This window comes from Physeter macrocephalus, chromosome 9, assembly GCF_002837175.3.
Source record: "Physeter macrocephalus isolate SW-GA chromosome 9, ASM283717v5, whole genome shotgun sequence".
Lineage (NCBI taxonomy): Eukaryota > Metazoa > Chordata > Mammalia > Artiodactyla > Physeteridae > Physeter > Physeter macrocephalus.
Genome location: NC_041222.1, coordinates 3,327,152 through 3,350,511, shown reverse-complemented (window position 1 = coordinate 3,350,511; position 23,360 = coordinate 3,327,152). Strand labels below are relative to the sequence as shown.

The window sequence follows — 23,360 nt, the reverse complement described above, 5'->3', positions numbered from 1 at the left end:
TAAAGACAGTCCTAGCCTGGCCTGCAAGGCTCCAGCCTTTTTCAGATCCCAGGCTCCTGCACCCCCTCCATGGCTTCGGCCACACCAACTGGGTTCCAGTTGCCCTGGCCTCTCTTACACTCTAGGACCTTTGGATAGGCTAACTCCTCTGTTTGGAGTGCTCTCTCCACCATCACCCCCTTGCCTAGCATTCAGCACCGTGCAACAGGCCTTTCCACAGATAATCGGTCACCTGTGTTGTCCGGTGTGGTAGCTGCTACTGAGCACTTGAAATGTAGCTGCTTCGACTGAGGAACTGAATTTTATTTCACTTTAATCAATTTAAATTTAAATAGCCACATGTGGATAGTAGCTACCATACTGGACAACCCAAGGCCCTAGATCAACTACTATTCATCCTTTAGATCTCAGCTCAAATACCACTGCCTCGGTCTGACCCCCTCAGATTAGGTCAAGGTTCCCTTGTCATATACTCTCCCTGTACCTGTCCTTCAGAGACAAACAGCAAAGTGATGATGTATTATGTGGCAGTCCATTAATGTCTGTCTCTTCCATTAGACTGAAGGTTCTAGGCAGGCAGGGACCATGGCCACCCTCAGTGCTGGCACAACACTGCAAGTAGAGATATAGTTCTTCTCAATATCTGACTCAAGTCATCCTGGGCAGCGGGTCCACTTGCATTAACTGCTCGGTGTCAGAACTGAAGTTAAAAGTTTTTTTTTTTTTTGACAAATCAGACACCTGCAGCAGCTGGAACGGGGGCAATAGAATTACTTTCTCTCCCCCTTTAAAAAATAGCCCTTAAGGACTAAGGCAGATTGAGTCTTCCTTTCGTGGATAAACTAGACATCAAGGCTTTGTTATAAGATCTCCTGGGGAACATCTGGGTCTGGAGAGGGGAGGAGGAACTATTGCCTTCTTTTCCCACCCTCAGGGGCATGTGTATATTGGCTCCTCTGCTACCTTCACGTGGGCAATGAAATGGCACGGTGCATCTCTCTGTGCCTTAGTTAGTTCTTGCCCAAATTTGAAGCAAAAAGTCTTGATATGTAAAGGCAATCTCACCCCACTCTCTTTCCCAGTAATAGTTTCTGAGAAAACCAGGAATTCATCAGGAAAAAGGAACAGGAACTAGTATTTATCAAGCACTCTACTAGGTACCAAAAGCCATGGTAGGTGTTTTCATGCCCAGCACTGTATTAAAATTTCAGAACAAGTGGGCCAGGCAGAGACGGTTATCCCCACTATACAGATGAGAAAAGTGAGCCTCAGCCCCATCTCACACAGATAGTACAGCAAGGGGCAGAGGCTAAAGTCAAGCACAGGTCTGTCTTACTCCAAAGTCTGCGCTATCCCATTAATTCTTACTGCTGCCAGGATTTCTTAGACCAGCAAATTAGATTTGTCCATGATACTGGTTTATTTTTTTCCACAACTTAATATATCTCCATTATTGCCTCCTTTCATTCCTTGCTTTTCTGTTTCTTACTTGAGAACACGGCTGTACCTTGACCTCGGTTGGCTTTAATTGCTTCTTCTGCATCCGATTTTCCCCTCAAAGAGCCTGGTTCTCCATGGGGGAGTGGGGACTGTGCTAGTTATGCGGAGCTCCAAGCTGGGGCTGGCTATGACCCCAGGAGCCCAGGTCTTTGCTCCTCTGTCTCTCCTGACGTCTTATGGGCCGAGTATTAAGTCGGAAAGTTAAGAGGTGAGCATTACAATTCTACGCAGCTTTTTGTCAGACAAAAGGATCAATTTTCATTATGTGAGTGGCTACTTCACTACATGCTGTAATGGCTTTGTTGAGCATCCTGAGAACAAACTATCAAGTCCTCAGGATGACATTCTTGGAGTAAAAAAGTACAATTTAAAAACAAAAAGGTCCATTTCTACTATCTGCCAAATAAAGCTCAGGAGGAGTCTTGCACTCACAGTGCACTCCAGCCCCCTCCCTGCCTGGTTAATCCCAGTACCTCAGCATTGTAAATGGAAACACACAGGAGCAAAGATTTTTGCATTTTCCTATCTATTTGTAATACTCATCTTCCTCCAAACACATTTTTTTTTTTTGCCCGAAGTGAAACTGTCTTTGTTTTCCTAAAAAAACAATTTAGTTTTAACACACCACACACACACACACACACAATTAATGCAGCTGAACACTAAAGAAGGTTACAAGATTTGAGCTCAAAGTAAATGTGTATTTATAATATTAGGTGGTCATTCAATAAAAAGATTATTTCTATCCATATATGTTCATGCACGTATGCCTGTGTATGTATGTATCCATGGAGTATTTTCAAAGAAGGGTTTTCTCCCCCATACTTCTGGCAGTTTAGGTTTAAAGGTCAGATTTAAACTATCACCATGTTCCACAATGCAATCTGTGCAGTGCCGCGTAATGAAATGGTTCAGTAAAGGTGCTCGTGGAAATTCTTTTAATTAGGTCTACGGCTTTTCAGTTGTCAACATGAATAAACCAAGAACCAGTCTCTTGCAAACACAAGGCACAAAATACAAATGTAAGTTACCTTTGAAAAGAGAGATACACACTTGTAAAAGGAAAGTTATAATGCATGTTTTTTATAACATATACTTCAATTTTTAAAAAAATATACCAACATCTTTCAACAACAAAATGGACTGCAGATCAACAATAAAGCAGTTACTCTATTGCTAGTGAACCAGGACACGAATGCTTGCTTCTAATGAAAAGTATTTGGAGGAAGACTAAAGTTATTCATAACTAAAAATGTTTACCAAGAAACTGACTTTCTTCATGAGCAAAAGCCACCTCTCCATTTAACGATAATTAATCCTACGGATCAGCGGTCTTTCACTCAAACATGTGAATGTCCCATAATGACTCCTGCAAATTGAATGATATCGATGAAAAATGCACCAGAATGCACTTTTGCCTTTAGCATTATCTGAGGCCCAAAAGATGAGCATATCACAGTAGGAACATCATCAAGACTCCTGCTTTTCAAAGCTGTGTTGACAAACTAAACTATTTAGATTTGGAATTTTCAGCTGTCAGCTCAAAGCTGAATCTAGGGATTGAAATTCACAAGATGAAAACTGCAAGAAAATGGTAGGGTGCTTTGGGAAGTTGGATTGTATTTGCATTGAGCTTGATGGAAAAAGCAAAACTAAATAAATGATTCCAATCACCACCAACAGTTCAGATTTAGATGGATACAAAGGTGTTCATAAAAGCCAATCAGCTGGCCTGAGACTTGACATGGAATGGGACAACCCAAATGGAGCAATGGCTGCATGTAATGAACGTGCATAATAAATCCATGCATCAATCAACCAATGAATGTATGTCTAGCAAACCCTGAGTTCAGATTCTGACTCAGCTGCTTGCTATTAGCTGGATGTCTTTAGGCATCTTATTTTCTTCTCTTCATTTAACAAAAAAGGGGTAAAGTACCTCCCCTTCCCCTCAGGATTATTATGTAGATTGAATGTCAAGATTTTCAAAGCCTCTCACGCAGTACCTGGCACACAGCAGGAGCCTAATAGATGCTGACTATTCTTCCACATTAACCCAACTCCAAAACCAAAACTACTCAAGCCATTATTTTAGCATAAAAAAGAATAATGGGCTCACAATTAACATTTTCTGGGGCATCAATGACTGAAATGTCACTCATTATGCTAAGCCTAGTGGGTTTATCTAGTGACCCAAACTTATGTGTATTTGGGAGTTAATGAAGTGCTTGGTGTTTACGAAGATAAAAGCAGGATTCGTCTCAGCAACAATCCTGGGCTGAATGGATATAGATTTCCATGCTTAGGGATGTGGCCAGGCCGGATCCATGGTGGATCACATGGATACATCCACACAGAGTGAGATATCTCCCAAGGGGATCTGGGCATCTCCACCTCCTCAGGGGAGAAAAAAAACAAAACAAAACAGGAAGGGGGGTGGTGGGAAGTGTGTATAATAGATGTGTTTCACAGTGTCCCTGCTGTGATGAACAACTTGATCCACTTACAGTTCCAAACACATGATGCATAAAAGAGCTGACAGAAATTCAATTCTTGCAAAGAAAAGCATCTGCTCTCTAGTGGGAACGGCCAAATATTAAGCAGTTTTAAGGCAGGGCAAAGACCTAGAGGAGCACACTTCATTATCTAGATAGCCAGAGTCAAAAATGCAGATCACAAATGAACGAAGAAGTAGCCGAGATTGCAAGCATTAATTACCCAGAGTAAAATGATTCAAGTTAAATCTTTGTTACGACAAATATTAAACCCAGCTGTGTTTATGTAGCAGTTGTGAAAAAGAAGGAAAAAAAGAAATCCGTGTATAATATCTGTGAGCTCTGCCAGTTGATTGAATTTGCTGGCAGCACTTCCCCTATCACGAGCCAAACATCCTCAAGGATAAAATGTAGCTTTTAAACAGACCTGGGGAAAACGGAATCAAGAAATTTCAACCAATAAAACACAACTCTTTACTGGTATAAAAGTAAAGTAAAATTCAGTAATGAAAGGAAGGAAGTCTCTTAAACATTTACTGCATTCCAGAGCTTGGAGTTGCGGTTTATTGCTGATGCCCCACAGTGCTCCTGCTCCAGCCATCTTTAATGAAGTCCCATAAACTCCCATAAAATACTCGATTGTTGACAAATCACACACACACACACACACACACACACACACACACACACTCAGGGCAAGGCCCACTGGATCACGATGTTCCTTTCCTTCCTACATGAAGTTTAGAAGTCACGGAGTGAACACTGTCATGGAGAGTGGTCCAACACAGAAGAGAGACCTACAGATAATCCCCTAAAGCATGAGGGACGAATGACTGGATAATGGTGATAGGTGATACTGATAAGAAGTCTCTTCAGCAAACTGTCCCCTGACCCAAGTCCAATATTAGATTTGGGGTGGGGAGAGCTTGGCTAGATTCTAGGAACCAGAGAAGCAACAAGAGGTTGGGTCCAACATTCCACCCTTAGTCTAGTCATTACCTGACCTAACTACCTTAGTTGATTCCCCACTGCCCAAAATATGAAGTCCAGCCTTGTTTTTATGACAGAAGACCATTTCCCATCTGGTCCTTCCCATCTACTTCTTTGGTCTCATCTTTTGTCCCTCCCAAACACACACCCTGTGCTGCAGCTGGACTAAACTATTATTCCCTGCCCAGACGCATCACACTTTTGTTCACACCTCCAGCCTCAATGCATTCCATTCCCGCCTCCCAGTATGCTCATCTCTCCTTTTCCAGGAACAGTGACTGTTTCTTGTACGTTTTCATGTTCCTATGGTCCAACACACTGAGCACACATCCAGAAAACTTTGGCTGGGTAAATAATCTCCAATCCTGAACTGGCATTGATCTGCCCTTTTGGGACACTCTGCACCAGAAGCGTCTGCCCTTTTGGGACACTCTGAATGGTTCCTGTGGATGGAAACAAAGCTGCTGGTATAAGTGGGTAGGAGAGCGGCAAGAGATATGCCAGGAGAGGCAGGCAGAGACTAGATTATAAAAGGCCGTATTATGGAGCTTGAATTTTACCCAGAGGAAAATGAGGAACCATTAAAGGGTTTTAAGTTGAAGAGTGACATTCACGTTCCAGATCATGCCTTCATTTACAGCAACAGAGAATGGTCTGGGATTGGAGAAGTGGGGGCAATACTGGCAGCCCAGCCTTCTGTTACCTCTTCTACTAACCAGCCAGTGACCTCACTGGGAATAAGGTGCATGTCTTAATCACCTCTGCATCCATTATACCCAATACAAAGCCTGACACCTAGTAGGTGCTCAGGGAATGCCTGTTTTGGTTTCTTTTGTCTTTTCTGGCTTTACTGAGGTCTAATTGACAAATAAAATTGTACATATTTGAAGTGCACAAGGTGATGATTTGATAAATGTATATATTCTGAAATAATCATCACAATTAAGTTAATTAACATATTCATCACTTCACAGTTACTTTTTCTTTGTATGTGATAAGGACACTTAAGATCTACTCTCTTGGAAAATTTCAAGTATGCAATAGAGTATTACTAACTACAGTCACCATAATGTACATTAGATCCTTGGAACTTATTCATGTTATAGTTTGTAACCTTTGACCAACATTTCCCCATAGGAACTACCTGTTGAATGAATAAACATTCTATTAGAGAATACTAACAATACACGTGTTAACGTGGCAGAAGGATCAATTCCACAAGGGTACTAAGTCTACAGGGCCTATACACATAAAGAGTTACATAAGATACTCAAGACAATCAGAGCCTGCCCATCTCCCCACTCGGCATTTTTCTTCCTATTGGGATTTTAAGAATGGGTTTTTTGCAAGGTTTACTATTAGTTCAGACATTTCCCGGGCCAGACTACTAAGCCAGACAGCCTGTGATGTCTGCTCCCTTGCTTTTGGGATTAAATGCATTGTTGACTCACAAGGTAGGATGGCACACCAGCACCTAGGAGGCTCTGTAGCAGCATCTCTAGAGTCTGAGGTTTCTGGGCCTTTGGAAAAAACATGGCATAGAGAAGCTCCAGCCAACAAAGCTGTTTAGCAATGGTCTAACAAAAGCAAGGCCATCTCTGAGCAGACTGCTCTCTCTCCAACCAGCATTCTAAGCGGGGGTAACTCCAGAGGAGAGGCAGCAAGCAGACTCCGGGCTTATTTGAATCTGGGCCCTCCCGAACCAGTTTTGCCTTTGGACTCCCACAGACAAGTCAGCTTCACGGGATAGGCCAATTTTAATGTGATTTGAACCAGTCCTGAGGTCACAATTAAACAAGATGCTGTCATTCACTCAGTGAAAATTTACTGAGTACATGCTATATATTTAACTCTGGGGCAGATACAAACGTAAAGAAGGAAGAGTTTTTAGTCCCTACCCTAGAGGGGTTGGAAGAGAGGACACAAGAAGACAAAAATAATTCCGATATAACATGACTAGTGCTGTAACAGAAGGATGTGCCATGTGCTTTGAGAATACAAAGGATAGAGCAATCAACTACTGAGGGAGGGTCAAGGAAGACTTTACTCTAGAAAGACCAGAAAACTGATTGGAGTTAAAAGAGACTGAAGACAGGAATGTAATTAGGAAGCCATTGTCCATTTTCCAGTTTCACAGCACAGAAGAGAAGTACAGTGTCCAAATGACTGCTGGGCCTCACACGGGTGACTGGGATAGCTACACATGCATATAGTTTCCACCAAAAAAAAATTATATGAATTTTAAACAATTTTTCAAAAGTAGGTGCTAACTTTCATGTTACTGATAAAAATGAAAACTGGTATAATCTTTTGGGGGAGGTGGTGGTATTTTAAAGTATGTATCAAAAGCCTTAAATTTTTATATAAATTTTTATATGATTCAGAAATTCTACTTCTAGCAATTCATGGAATTCAAGCAAATGATATAGAGATTTAGCTACAAATATGTCCATTATACTGCTGTTTAAAAGAATGCAAAACTTGAGGGACTTCCCTCGTGGCTCAGTGGTTAAGACTCTGTCTGCTAATTCAGGGGACATGTGTTCGAGCCCTGGTGTGGGAAGATCCCACATGCCGCAGAGCAACTAAGCCTGGTGCGCCACAACTACTGAGCCTGTGCTCTGAAGCCTGCGAGCCACAACTACTGAAGCCCACGTGCCTAGAGCCGAGCCGTGCTCCGCAACAAGAGAAGCCACCGCAATGAGAAGCCCGCACACCGCAACAGAGTAGCCCCCGCTCGCTGCAACTAGAGAAAGCCCGCGCGCAGCAACGAAGACCCAACACAGACAAAAACAAATAAATAAATAAATTTATTAAAAAAAAAAAAAAGAATGCAAAACTTGAAATTATCAGGTCAAATATATTATGGTGTATATCCATACAATGAAATGGTAGTTCACACATTAAAAGGTATGAATTTTAATGATTAAAATGGTCACAATGTATCAATGGTTTTCCTTTTTTTCTTTTACTGTATTGCAGAGTAATGAATGTATTATACTTTGTAAACCAGTATTACATGTATATTATGTATATTTAAGAGTTTCATGAATTGATGCTTACCCATATTATTTGAGATATACTCTGATATTCCTTGTTCAACTCCATTTAAAAAAATGCTTGCTGTGACCCACCACTAAGTTGATTTTATGGTTTCACTAACGGGTGACTACTTGCAATTTGAAGAAATCCATTTTTAGGGTGTAAAGTAAAATCCCAATGGCATTTTGTAATCATGACCAAAGAGTCAAAATGCTTGGCACTCAATTTACCCGGTAAATTGTAGCTGTAATGTACACTGAATTTCTCCTGTCTCTTTTAAAAAGGGAACTCTGATCTTTGCAGATCTTTGCTTTCCAGATACCTGTACAAAGTGAAGGGTCAAATGTTGAATAAATGAGTTTTCCAAGATCTAGAGTTCAAAGCAGATTGCATATTTTGCTCACTCTTTCATTCATTCACTCATTCCACAAACATTCATTGAATGCCCCTGTGAGTCATGCATTGTGCCCGGGCTGTGTTCACAACCATGTAGAGCCCAAATGCTTAGGAGGGGAAAGAGTTATTATATAGTACGTGGTATAAAAGAAGTATGGGAAAAATGTTATAAAATCCCAGTGCCAAGCTGTGGAAGCATCACAGAAGTGACATTTGTGGAGTGCCTTATAGAGCAAATAGGTTTAGCCAAGCAGAGAAGGAACGGTATCCTAACCAGAGGGAACAGCATGGAAAGAAGCATAGAGATGTGAAAGAGCATGAGGCCTTGGGGAATGGGATCACTCTCCCAGTGGCTGGGAAACGGGGTATGAGTAGTGAAGTGACGCAAGATGAGGCTGAGAGGTTGCCTGGGGTCAGCGTCCAGCTTGTGAAGAAGCTTGGATGCAGCATAGAAGGACTGGAAACTACTCTGGCCTGGGGCACTGTAGGTGCTCTGTAAACAGTATCTTTCTTCCCTTGCCTTCTCCCCCTTCTCACACCAATAAAGACTGCTCAAGATGGTTTCTCTCTCTTCACAGACTTAGAAACCTCTTGGATATCCCTCAAAAATTCCACCAAGGAAGAACAAGAAGTTTAAGCGATTTAAAACGCATCATTGGGCTTCCCTGGTGGCGCAGTGGTTGCGCGTCCGCCTGCCGATGCAGGGGAACCGGGTTCGCGCCCCGGTCTGGGAAGATCCCACATGCCACGGAGCGGCTGGGCCCGTGAGCCATGGCCGCTGGGCCTGCGCGTCCGGAGCCTGTGCTCTGCAACGGGAGAGGCCACAGCAGAGGGAGGCCTGCATACCACAAAAAAATAAAAAATAAAAAAAAAATAAAACGCATCATTAAGTCATTTGTGATCTTTTTATCCAAAGAATATGGAGAAGAAAGAGAAATTACAGTCCTGAAGACATACAAACCATAAAGCCAAAAGCCAAGATTCAAGTGTTTCAGGAGAGAGGAGGAAAGATGATTTTTCCATCATAAAACTAGTAATAATCATATCACAGAAAATTTAGAAAATAAGAGAAAAAAATGTTAAATCATAACTTTACTATCCTAATATACCACTGTTGATAATTTGGAAGTTCTTTTAAAAATCTTACTTCTGAGTATCTGGCTGTTTTTCTTAATTATAGTCATAGTAGATATATCATTCAATATTCTGCTTTTTCCACTGAATTGTATCCTTAGCATTTCTGTGTTGCCCACATTCTTCATAACAATCATTTTTAGTGACTGTATGGTACACTCCATTGAACAACAGTGGAATAGATCACCTTAAACACTCCCCTTAATTTTGGATATTAAGGTTGTTTCCAACTTCAGTTAACATAAACAATGCTGTTTGGTTAGGTGGCTTTCTCCATTTAGAAGTATTTGCCAGAAAAAAGACCTTAAAAGTAGAATTATTGAGTCAAAAGGGAATACATATTTTAATGTCCTATTACATATATCACCACATAAGAAAGCCTGATTTAGAAGAGCATTGATCACGTTACAGAAAGCATGAAGTAAAAGAAAGGAGAGTGTAAGCAGATGGTAAAGGTCTCCGCATACATGTGCATACACAAAAACCTGTGAGTTTCAGGCCAAAGAATATTAGAAAGGGCCCCGACTGAGCTCTGGGAAATCAGTGATGAGGTGTGGTATGTTCACCTCACTGGAAGCCTGGAAGCGTCTGAGCTCTCTTTTGCCAAGCTTTTAAAAAGCTCTACAAATTTTACCCATTGGCTAAACAGTGTATACTTAACACTCTTGAAGGAACAAGAGATGTTCTTTAAATTTTAAGAGAGAAACAGATGAAGAGTGCTTGGTTAAATGGCTGCAGAGGGAGGGACATTATGTTTCTGTTCAAAGCATCCACATGGGCTTGAGATAAACATCAGCAACGAAGACCCAATGCAGCCAAAAATAAATAAATAATAAATAAATTTATTTTTAAAAAATGAAGTCTGTAAACAGGCCTTTACACCAATAAAAGATGGACTATTCTTGCCATATTCCTTCCCCCAAATCCACAGCTAGGGAACAATACAATATTGTCAGTGAAAGCAATACATTTGCAAGTTTCATGGAACCCAGCAAAGTACAACAGTGTTAACCTTGCCAACTCCCTCTTTTTTTTTTAATGGTACAAAAAACTAACTGAGATAAGATTACAAAATTTAAGACTAAATTGTCTAGGTAACTAGTAGAAAGCCAGAGCCACCCTGCCTCCAAAGTTACCCCTTAACCCATGTTCATAAATCATGTGAAAATCGGCAGAGCTGTTCTAAAAGCTAAACAACATTAGAACTTCCTTTTCAAAATTAATTTCCAAGTCCTCTTCCATATATTTGTCAAAACTCATTGAACTGTACTTTTTAAATATATGCATTCTATTGTATATTAGTTATGACTTGATAAAGTAAATTTTAAAAATTTACTTTATCAAGTCATAACTAATATACAATAGAATGCATATATTTAAAAAGTACAGTTCAATGAGTTTTGACAAATATATACATCTGTGTAACCATCACCACAATCAAGAAATAGAACATTTCCTTCACCTCAAAATGTTCCTTCCTGCCCTTTTCAATCAGTTCCTGCCTTCTCCATCCCAGGCCGAGGCAACCACTGGCCTGCTTTCACGCACTGTAGTGTAGTTTTCTCTCTTTTAGATTTTAAGTACATGAAATCATATAGTACATTCTCATGTGTCTGGCTTTTTTTGCTCAGTGTAATATATTCAAGATTCACCCATGTTGTTTTGTGTATCACAAGTAAGCTACAATGAATAATGATTTATGTGGTAAAAAGTAGGGATAAAACATATTGTTTATCTATCTATCAGCTGATGGACATTAGGATTATTACCAGGTATTGTTTACTGTGAATAAAGCTGCTATAAACACTCATGTACAAACCTGTTTGGATATATATTTTCATTTCTCTTGGATAAATACCTACGAGTGGGGTTACTGGGTTATATTGCTGGTGTACATTTAACTTCAGAGAAAACTGCCAAACTGTTTTCCAAAGTGGTTGTACTGTTTTATGCTCCCAATACCAGTGATGAAAGTTTCAGATCAGTTGTTCCACATCCTTCCTAACACTTGTTATTGTTAGCCTTTAAAAAAATTTTTTTAAGTCAGGTATGACTTACATACAGTAAAATTTACCACTTTTGGTGGCTAGTTTTATGAATTTTGAAAGATGCACATAGCCATGTAACCATCCCCACAATCAAGATACAGAACAGTTCCATCATCCCCCAAATTTCCCTTGTACCCCTTTATAGTCAGCTGCTCCTCCCACCCCCACTCCTGACAACCACTCATCCGATTTCTCCCTCAACAGTTTTGCCTATTCCAAAATGTCAAATAAATGGATTATTTCACTTAGCATAATGTGAGATTCATCCATTTTGTTGGATAGATCAGTATTTAGTTTCTTTTGATTGCCAAGTAGTATTCCATTTTACAAGCACACCACTGTCCTTCACCAGTTGAATGACATCTGGGATGTTTCCAGGTTTTGGCAATTATGAACAAAGCTGCTAAAAACATTCACGTACATGTGTTTGTGTGTACATAAGTTTTCATCTTCTTGGGTGCATACCTAAGACTGAAATTACTTGGTCACATAGTAAACATTTGTTTAAGATACTCATTTATAAGAAAAGCACAGTCTTTTTATTTTAGCCATACCAGTGGGTATATAGCAGTACCTTCCTTGTGGTATCAATTTACACCCTCATGGAGCATCTTTCCCTGTGCCTTCTGGCCATTTTTTTTCTTTTTTCTCTCCGAATCCCTTTAATGTCAGGTAGCGCTTCAACCTAAACAGACACAGGATACATACCGTAGAGAAAACGGACCTGAGGGCATCCGAGTCATGCACGGTGTGGTAGGTAAAAACCTTGGCCCAATGAAAAGGAGCAGTCAAGGGCCTGGAAGAAGGATGGTACTCTCTTTCCCCTCTCCATTTCTCTTTCCTACTGGGCTTAAACTAAAATTTGTGGAAGAGAAAGAGCTTTCAATTAGTGGAACCAATGAGGCCCCAGGGCCTTGGAGGGTAGATTTGGTTGTACAGTATTACAAAATATATTTAAGAAAAAAACAGCCCAGGCCTCCCAGCAGCCCAAGTGTCAGCTGGTCCAGTGGCCCGACCTCTACATGTAGGTGTTGGACAGGGAAGGGGGAGAGAGTGACTGCTGGGCACTGGTGTCAGTTCATGATGGAGCAGCGTAAGATTTTCCCTGCTCTGTGCATGTGTGCATAAACATAGCCCCCTGCCCTCAGCCCTGCTCTGCTGCAAGGAAGCCACTCAGAGTAAGTGACAGCTGGGCACAAAGTGTTCAGTAAGACCAGTTATGGGGTCTAGTGCAGTGAAGTCAGTCATTCATTTAGGACCTATTTTCACACAGGGGCAAGGAAAAACCAGAAACTTCTATCTCACCCTTTAAACTGGGACATTCCAACCTACACAATTACCTGTAGCATGTCTCAGCTCAAAACAGGCCTTAGCTTCTGCCAAGGTTTGAAGTATGGAAAACATACGGTGCGGCTCTTCTCTTGGTCCAAGCTCTAGCTTTCGGCAAGACTGTTGCAGAAGATTTCTAATTGAGAGGCAGAAGCATCTGCGGTGAGGAAGGCAGCTATTGAAGGAATTCCAGGAGCCTGAGACTGAGTTTGCAGAGCTGAGTGCTATCAGTTTCCTTTTCTACTGGTATCTTCTTCCTTCAGAGCAAACTTCCTCCTTAGGACCTCAGAGATAAGCATGGGAGGGTCTTCCTCCTTCAATAAACTCCAGTTCAGGTCTTGGCTCTGCTTCACCCGGTGGAAGTCCTTTAGGATACCCATCATATCTGCAAAGCTGCTGGCCTTGGACAGAGAGACACAGTCATCTTCAGATGAGCTGCAGATAGCTTTGTGTTCTGGTTTGCAACATTCAGGGCTGGCAGAACAAAGCAGGGGGACTGATGGAAGCTCAGGGACCTGTACCTTGGTCTCCTTGGTGATGTCACTAAAGACAAAGGAAGTTGTAGAGTGGAATGAGGATCCAAAACAAGGTAAGGGAGAAGAGACATTTGAACTTCCTGCATCAGCTGACACTATTTTAGCAATATGGCTGCGCAGGTGGCTCAGCTCATCCTGCAGCTCTTCGGTGCGGCCAAGGGCTGGCAGGGCTGGCTTCTTCAAGGCCAGAAGCCTTTCCTCCGACCCACGCAGTTTGGGCACTGAGGCATTGCACTGAATGACGATCAGAGGGCTGGGCTTCCGGGTGTGCCTCAGGGGGCGTGTATCGCTCCTGACAAGGGCATAAGTCTCCTCTACATCTGCAGCAATCCAGGTGATGTCAGCCAGAGTAGGGACTGGGGGTACATGCCTCAGACACAGGTCAGAGATGTTGGGCAGGGTCTCAAAGGATGCCCGGGGACATGGCTTCAGGGGCAGGTTGGTCCCCGTTCTTCTCACTACGCTTCGAGCAGCCCCATGAGGCTTGTTTTGCCAGATTGGGATGGTCACATTGGCCTCCATTCCTGACATTTCAACTGGCTCCTGCACTTGAAGGACAAGGCAGCCACAGGGCAGCTCTGGAGGCTTGGGATGGCAGGAGGCGTGAAGCCTTCATATCAGGCCATCTTAAGAAACACCAGGCTTATCTTCCTCACGGCCCCTCCTACCACAGCCTTATTGGCCATTTGAATATCCTTTATTGTTGAGCGTCTCTTCAAGTCTTTTGCCTACTTTTTAATTGGGCTGCTGTCTTATTATTCGGTTTAAGGGTTCTTTACATATTCTGGGGAAAAAGTCCTTTTGCAGATATAAGCATCAAGAATATTTTCTCTCAGTCTGTGGCTTGCCCCTTCATTTTTAAAATGGTGACTTTTTGTTTTTGGCTGCATTGGGTATTCGTTGCTGTGCACGGGCTTTCTCTAGTTGCGGTGAGCGAGGGCTGCTCTTCGTTGCGGTGCACGGGTTTCTCATTGTGGTGGCTTCTCTTTGTTGCGGAGCACCGGCTCTAGGTGCGCGAGCTTCAGTAGTTGTGGCACATGGGCTCAGTAGTTGTGGCTCAAGGGCTCTAGAGCGCAGGCTCAGTAGTTGTGGTGCATGGGCTTAGTTGCTCCGTGGCATGTGGGATCTTCCCGGACCAGGGCTCAAACCCATGCCCCCTGCATTGGCAGGCAGATTCTTAACCACTGTGCCACCAGGGAAGTCCCTGTGTTTTATGTCTTAACTAAGAAAACTATGCCTACCTTAAGTTCATGAAGATTTTCTCCTATCTTTTCTTCTATTCATTTTATAGTTTTTGCCTCTAAGTTTAGGTCTATAATCCATTTTGGGCTAATATTTGCAGAAGGTAAAAGTCAACACTCATTTTTTTCCATATAGATATCCAGTTCTTCCAGTAGCATTTGTTGAAGAAAACTATCCTTTCTCAATTGAATTACTTTGGCATGTTTGTTGAAGTTTAACCATTTATGTGTGGGCCTAATTCTGAACTATTTATTCTGTTCTATTGAACTCTATGTTTACCTACAACGTTGATCTACATTTACTATAACTTTACTGGAAGTCTTAAAAGTAGGTAATACAAGTCCTACAACTTTGTTCTTTTTCAACATTGTTTTGGCTATTCTAGATCTTTCGCATATTCATGTGCATGCTAGAATCAGCTCAAGTTGTTTTTTTTTTTAAGCCATCTGGAATTTGGGCTGGGATTATATTGAATCTATAGATCAATTTAGGAAAAATTAACATCTTAAAAATATTGAGTCTTCCAATCCAAAAAGTGGAGTATCTCTCCATTTGTTTAGGTCTTTTAAATTATTTTCTGAGAAATGTTTTATAGCTTTCAGTATACAAATCTTGCACATATTTTGTTAAATGTATTCCTAAGTATTCTGTGTTTTGTATGCTATTTAAAATGGTACTTTAAAATATTTCATTTTTCAATTGCTCATTACTAGTATATAGAAGTACATTTGATTTTTATATACTAACCTTATCCTGTACATTTGCCAAATTTGTTTATGAGACCCCCTTTGGATTTTCCATATACATGATCATGTTGTCTGAATAAAGACAATTTTTCTTCCTTCTTTCTAACCTTTAGGGCTTTTATTTCTTTTCCTTGTCTTAGTGAGTGGTTAGAACCTCCAGTAAAATGCTGAATAGAAATGGGAAGAGCAAACATCCTTTTTTTGTTCTCGTTCTCAAGGGGAAAGCATTCAGTCTTTCACCACGAAGTATGATGTTAGCTGTAAGTTCTTCCTAGATGCTCTTTGTCACTATGAGGACACCTAGGTTTGCTAAGAGCTTTTGTCAAGGACAGGTGTTGAATTTTTCCTAAAATACTTTTTTGCCTTATGTTTTGATATCGTTTTCCTTTTTTAGTCTGTTGATATGGTAAATTACACTGATTTACTTTCAAATATTTAACCAATCTGTACACACTTGATTATGATGTATTATCCTTTTTATATATTGCTGTATTCAATTTGCTAATACTTTGTTAAAGGTTTTTACATCTATATTTATTAGGTATATTGGTCAATATTATTTTTTTCTTGTAAATTCTTTGATTTTCATGTCAGGGTAATGCTGACCTCATAAAATAAGGTGGAAGGTGTTCCTTTCCTCTCTATTTTCTGAAAAAGTTAGTGTAAGATGTATCCTAAAATATATGATAGAATTAATCAGTGAAGCTATCTGGGCCTGGAGTTTTCTTTGTGGGAAAATTTTAATTACAAATTCAAATTTCTTTAATAGAAAGAGTACTATTTTTCAATTTTCTATTCCTTCTTCAGTCACTTTATGTAATTTGTGTATTTCAAGGCATTTGTTCATTTCATCCAATTTGTCAAAATTACAGGCATCAAATTGTTCCCAATACTCCCTTAATTCCTTTTTTCTGTTTCTCTTTTTCAAAAAATATACATTTTAGAATATTCTTAGATTCACAGAAAAGTTGCAAAGATAGAGAGAGCACCCAGATACTCCTCAATGCAGTTTCAGTTTCCCATATCTTACATTACCATGGTGCATTTGTCAAAACTAAGAAACTGACATTGGTACATTATTATTAACTAAACTCCAAACTTTATCGTGATTTCACCAGTTTTTCCATTAATGCGTCTTTTCTATACTAGAATCCAATCCAGAATTCCACACTGCATTTAGTTGTCATGTCTCCTTAGTCCCCTCTGGTCTGTGACAGTTCCCCAGTCTTTCCTACGTTTTTTATGACCGTGATAGATTTCTTTAAAAATTTAAAAAAAAAAAAATTTTTTTTTTTTTGGCTGCACTGCGCGGCATGCGGTATCTTAGTTCCCCGACCAGGGATTGAATCCATGCCCCCTGCAGTGGAAGCACGGAGTCTTAACCACTGGACCACCAGGCAAGTCCCTGACTTTGATAGTTTTGAGAAGTACTGGTCAGGTATTTGATAGAACGTCCCTCAATCTGAGTTTATCTGAAGGTTCTGTCATGATTTTACTGGGTTTCTGGAAAGAATAACACAAAGGTGACATAATCTCCTCATCACATCATATCAAGTTTACAATGATAGTCACATGACATCACTTGGTTAAGGTAGTTTCTGCCATTTCTCCACTAAAGTTACTCTTTTTCCCTTTATATACACTAGTTTTGGAAGTGAGTCACTAAGTCCAGCCCACACTCAAGTGTGTTGTGTGTGTGTGTGTGTGTGTGTGTGTGTGTGTGTGTGTGTGTGTGTGTGTGTGGACACAGAGATTAAGCTCCTTCTCCTAGACAGGACAGTATCTACAGATATTAATTTGAAATTCTTTTATAAGGAAGATTTGTCTCTTCTCTCCTACCAATTCTCTTCATTAGTGTTTGTATGGTATATCTTCTCTACCCTTTTACTTTTCATCTGACTCTTTAAAGTGGAATTCTTGTAGACAGCATATAATTGGGTCTTACTTTTAAAATATAATTTAATAATCTCCAATAAGTGGAGTATTTAGACCATGTACATTTAATGTAATAATCACTATAGTTGGGTAAATCTATCATCTTGCTAACTTTTCTATTTGTTCCATCTGTGTTTGGTTCCTTTATCCTTCCCGCCTCCAAAATCTTTTGGACCTTCAATATTGGCTTATTAGCTATATAACACTGTCTTATTTTTTTTTCCTTAACGGCTCTTCTAAGGTTTACAATATACATTTTAAAAATATTTATTTATTTATTTTTGGCTGTGTTGGGTCTTCATTGCTGTGCACGGGCTTTCTCTAGTTGTGTCGAGTGGGGGCTGTTCTTTGTTGCAGTGTGTGGGCTTCTCATTGTAGTGGCTTCTCTTGCTGTGGAGCACAGGCTCTAGGCTCGCAGGCTCAGTAGTTGTGGCTCATGGGCTCTAGAGCACAGGCTCAGTAGTTGTGGCACATGGGCTTAGTTGCTCTGTGGCATGTGGGATCTTCCCGGACCCGGGCTCGAACCTGTGTCCCCTGCATTGGCAGGCGGATTCTTAACCACTGTGACGCGAGGGAAGTCCTACAATATACATTTTTAACTTAATACTCTACTTTCAAATAATATTATAACAGTTTACATGTAATTTAAGAACCTTAAAACAGTATACTTCCATTCTCTCCCTGTCCTTTGTCCTACTGTTGTCATACATTTTACTTCTACGTATAGCACATAATACACTGATATTATTTACTTTAAATACTCAATTATCTTTTATAGAAATTAAAAACGAGAAAAGAAGTCTCTTACATTTACCCACATATTTACTACTCTTGGCACTCTTCACTCCCTTACTGTCCAAGTTTCTCTATGGTATTTTTCTGCCACGTGAAGAACCTCCTTTAACATTTCTTGCAGTGCAGGTCTGTTGACAATGACTTCTTTCACTTTTTATTTGTCTGAAGAAATTTTAATTTTGCCTTTATTTTTGAAGGATATTTTCACTGGATATAGATTTCGAGGTTGAAGAAAATTTTCCTTCATTACTTTAAAAATGTCATTCCATTATCTTCTGGTTCATGTTGTTTCTTACAAGAAGTCTTCCGTAATCACTTTTTTCTTTTACATAATGTGTCTTTCTTCTTTATCTAATTCTAAACTTTTCTTTGTATCACTTGTTTTGAGTAGTTATCATGATGCACCTTTGTGTGGTTTTGTTTGCGTCTATTATGCTCGAGGTTCATTGAGCTTCCTGGAACTCTGAGTTTATTGTTTTCATCAAAACTGAAAAAATATTGGCTATAATCTCATTAAATATTTTTTCTGTCTCTCTCCACCCTCCTCTCCTTCTAGGATTCTAATTTTTTTTTTTTTTTTTTTTGCGCTAGGCGGGCCTCTCACCACTGTGGCCTCTCCCATTGTGGAGCACAGGCTCCGGACGCGCAGGCTCAGCAGCCATGGCTCACGGGCCCAGCCGCTCCGCGGCATGTGGGATCTTCCTGGGCCGGGGCATGAACCCGTGTCCCCTGCATCGGCAGGCGGACCCTCAACCACTGCGCCACCAGGGAAGCCCCATAAATTATATTATACAGTATCAATTCTGTCATATATTCTTCCCTCCCACCCAGTTGACATGCTTTCAAGGTTTATCTAATTGGTATGTGTTTTATATGGATACCAGCATTCCCTGATGGATGCATGGAAGCTCCTTCCTTCTCCCCTCTCAGGGATTTATGGATATGGGGATGCCTACATTGATGTCTAGGTTCTAATGTATATGAAATACTCACATTGTCAGCATCAAAAATATTCCCTGAAAGGAAAAGGCTCCTTGGCATTGGTCTTGGCAGTGGTTTCCTGGATATGACAACAAAAACACAAGGAACAAAAGCAAAAACCAAGTGGGACTGTATCAAACTAAAAACTTATGCACATCAAAATAAACAATTAATGAAATAAAAAGGCAACCTATGGGAAGGGAGGAAATACTTGCAAATCATATCTGATAAGAGGTTAATATCCAAAATATATAAAGAACTCGTGCAACTCAACAGCAAAAAACATACATCCGATTAAAAAATGGAACTGAATGGGCATTTTTCCAAACAAGATATACAAATGACCAATAGGTACATGAAAAGATGCTCAACATCACTAATCATCAGGGAAAGGCAAATCAGAACCACAATGAGATACCACCTCATACCTGTTAGAATGACTATCATCAAAAAGATAAGAGATAACAAATGTTGGTGAGGATCTGGAGAAAAAGAAATCTTTTTGCACTATTGGTGGGAATGTAAATTGGTACAGCCACTATGGAAAACAGTATGGAGGTTCCTCAAAAAATTAAAAGTAGAACTAGCATATGATCCAGCAATCCCACTTCTGTGTATATATCCAAAAGAAATGAAAACAGGATCTCAAAGAGATATTTGCACCCCCGTCTTCACTGCTGCATGATTCACAGTAGCCAAGATAGGAAGCAACTCAAGTCTGTCAACAGATGGATGGATAAAGAAGATATAATGTATAAGTGTATATATACATTATACGTATATACACATATATACGTAACACACACACAATGGAATATTATTCAGCCTGAGAAAGAAGGAAATCCTGCCATTTGTGACAGCTTGGTTGAACCTTGAAGACATTATGCTAAGTGAAATTAGTCAGACAGAGAAAGACAAATACTGTATGATATCACTTATATGTGGAATCTAAAACAGCTGAACTAAGAAAAACAGAGGGTAGAGCCATGGTTCCCAAGGGCTGGGGGGTGGAGGGAAATGGGGAGATATTGAATCAAAGGGTACAAACATTCAGTTATAAGATTAATAAGTTCTGGGGATCTAATGTACAGCATGGTGATTATAGCTGATTATACTGTATTGTATACTTGAAAGTTGCTAAGAGAGGAGTTCTTAAATGTTGTCACCATTAAAAGGAAATGGTAATTATGTGACAGGATGGAGGTGTTGCCTAAGGCCATGGTGGTAGCCATATTGCAATATATAAATATATCAAATCAACACATTGTACACCTTAAACTTATACAATGTTATATGTCAATTATATCTCAGTAAAGCTGGAAAAAAGTAAGTGAAACATTGAAATGATAAAAAAAAAAATTCCTGGAAGGACAAGAACTTGGGTTTTGTCTGGAGCAAAAAAAGAGTAAAGGTGGGGCGGTGGCTCTGGTTTGTATTGTGGTTAGGAAGTGAGGTGGAGAGATGATTCCACCAAGGGGCTGGTTTAAACTTTCCTGCTAGCACCACGGGAGGGTGTCTGGGCTTTCTTATAGGTTGGCCTAGATGTGGGGCAAAAGGGAAAGGGAGAGTGCTGGAACTTGAATGCTGTCAGTGGTCAAACATCAAAAATAGTCAGACTCTGGGAGTTCCCTGGCGGTCCAGTGGTTAGCACTCGGCACTCTCGCTGCCAGGGCCCTGGGTTTGATCCCTGGTCGGGGAACTAAATTCCCATAAGCCTTGCAGCACCACGGAAAAAAAAAAAAGTCAGACTCTTTATTACTGTGTCAATAGATCAAATTTATTTATTTTAACTAGTTTATAGTGTTCTATCATGTGAAAAGAAAAAAACCAAGTTATTTTTCAACTTATGTATTGAGGGACAATTAGGTGTTTTATACTTTTTTTTTTTTTTTTTTTTTTTTTTACTACTACTGGAAACAGTTCTGCAGTGAACATCTCTGTACAGAATCTTTGCAAGTGTTTTTCTCAGGGAGATGCCTGGATGAGCAGTCACTGGGTCAGAAGATGTCCTGATCTTCTGGTGTACCAGACTTTGCCAGATTGTTCTCCAATGTAGTTGTATCAACTTATACTTACATGTCTTAAATCGGTGAAGTTTGCATTTTGTTCCAAGGGTGATGGGAGGTCGTTGGAGGGCCTTAGTGGGAGAATGATATGGTCTGATTGATAGAAAAGTAACTCTGGCTGCTTTGTGGGGACCTGGGGGTGGTAAGTAAGAGTGGAAGCAAGGGGACAGTTATTATTGTAATAATCTGGATGAGAGACAATAGTACCTTGGATGGGGGTGGTACTGGTGGAGATGTTGATGAATTGTAGAATTCAGGATGTACTCTGGAGATAGAGTTCACAGGACTTTTGATGGATTGGATATGGGCTGTGACAGATGATTCCTAGTTTTTAGTCTCACTGATGAAAGGGAGAAGACTGGGCAACAAGGGGATGGGCTGGGGGAATCCAGAGTTGTCTTGGCTGTATTAAGTTTGAAATACCTATTAGACTTGCAAGTAGAAATGTGGAATGTGCAGTTTGTTATGCATGCTGAGAGCTCAGGGGAGAGGTGGGGGCTGGAGAGCTACATTTAGGGTCCTATTTAAAGCCACAGGCTGGATGAGATTACCTAGGTATGTATAGAGAGATGAGAAGAGGTTTTCAGACCTCTAACAGTTAGAAACTGGGAAGGGAAGAGAATTTAGCAAGGGAAACAGAGGCAGAGGCCAGTGAAAAGTGAAGTAAAACCAGTAGAATATGGTGAGTCAGGAGCCATATGAAGACAGTACTTTAAGAAGAAGGGAAGGGACTTCCCTGGTGGCACAGTGGTTAAGAATCTGCCTGCCAGTGCAGGGGAAACGGGTTCAAGCCCTGGTCTGGGAAGATCCCACAAGTGCGGAGCAAATAAGCCCGTGCGCCACAGCTACTGAGCCTGCACTCTAGAGCCCACGAGCTGCAACTACTGAAGCCCACATTCCTGGAGCCCATGCTCTGCAACAATAGAAGCCACTGCAATGAGAAGCCTGCGCACCGCAACAAAAAATAGCCCCGGCTCCCCACAACTAGAGAGAGCCCGCGGGCAGCATCGAAGACCCAACACAGCCAAAGAAAATATAAATAAATAAATTTATTAAGAAAAGAAAAAAGGAAGAAGGGAAAATCACTGTCAAATGCTGCTGATACGTTAAGATGAGCTCTGTGAATAGACCAAAATCATCTGAGCCCTTTGGTTACCTTTTACCTTTGATTTTCCTATATTTTGACACCTTAATTGTAGTCCTCAGTATTTGTTAATATTCTTACAGGGAAAGCAAAACCCACCCTGCACCCCCATCCCATTCTAAGTATATCATTAGACATAGAATGAAAAAGATTAAAGAATTAAAAAGTGCTGGAGGCCTTGTATCTGTTGGTAGCCATTTAACCTACCCCATAGTGACATCCTGGTGTCAGGCAGCTGTGTATATTTTTTAAAAGCCCATCTGAATGCTCTGGAGGGCTTTTTATATCATGAGTTAGACGGGCCCAGCCGCTCCGCGGCATGTGGGATCTTCCTGGGCCGGGGCATGAACCCGTGTCCCCTGCATCGGCAGGCGGACTCTCAACCACTGCGCCACCAGGGAAGCCCTAGGATTCTAATTACATGTATGTTAGTCCTCTTGATATTGTGCTATGGGTCGAGGTTCTGTCAACCTTTTTCAGTCTTTTTCCTTTCTATGCTTCATAATGGATAGTTTTTATTGCTATGTCTTCGAGTTCACTGATCATTTGTGCTGTAGTGTCTAATATCCTTTTAATCCTATCAGTGAAATTTTCATTCCAGGTGCTATATCTTTCACCTGTAGATATTCCCTTTCATTCATTCTTTTTATATCTTCCATTTCTCTCCTCATTTAGTTCAAGTCTTCCTTTAAATTCATGAGCATACTTATAACTTTTATAATGTCTATCTTAAGGTTCTCATCTGCTAATTCCACCGTATCTGTCATTTTTGAGTTTGTTTCTGTTAACTAATTTTTCTCTTGGTTATGGGTTACATTTTTCCTGATTCTCAACATGTCTAGTATTTTTTTTAACATCTTTAATAGAGTATAATTGCTTTACAATGGTGTGTTAGTTTCTGCTTTATAACAAAGTGAATCAGTTATACATATACATATGTCCCCATATCTCTTCCCTCTTGCATCTCCCTCCCTCCCACCC

The 23,360-nt window shown here is 40.5% G+C and overlaps 2 protein-coding genes across 10 annotated transcripts in view; both read right to left on the bottom strand.

Annotated features, from left to right (window-relative positions):
• The window catches only part of DENND1A (DENN domain containing 1A), a 547,848-nt gene that overhangs the window by 153,390 nt on the left and 371,098 nt on the right, over positions 1 to 23,360 (bottom strand). The gene's annotated exons all lie outside the window — the stretch shown is intronic.
• On the bottom strand, positions 13,038 to 14,068 carry LOC102984199 (mitochondrial fission regulator 1-like). The gene has a single exon (XM_055086975.1). It carries the CDS (start codon positions 13,999 to 14,001, stop codon positions 13,162 to 13,164), a length of 840 nt encoding a protein of 279 aa, XP_054942950.1. The 5' UTR covers positions 14,002 to 14,068; the 3' UTR covers positions 13,038 to 13,161.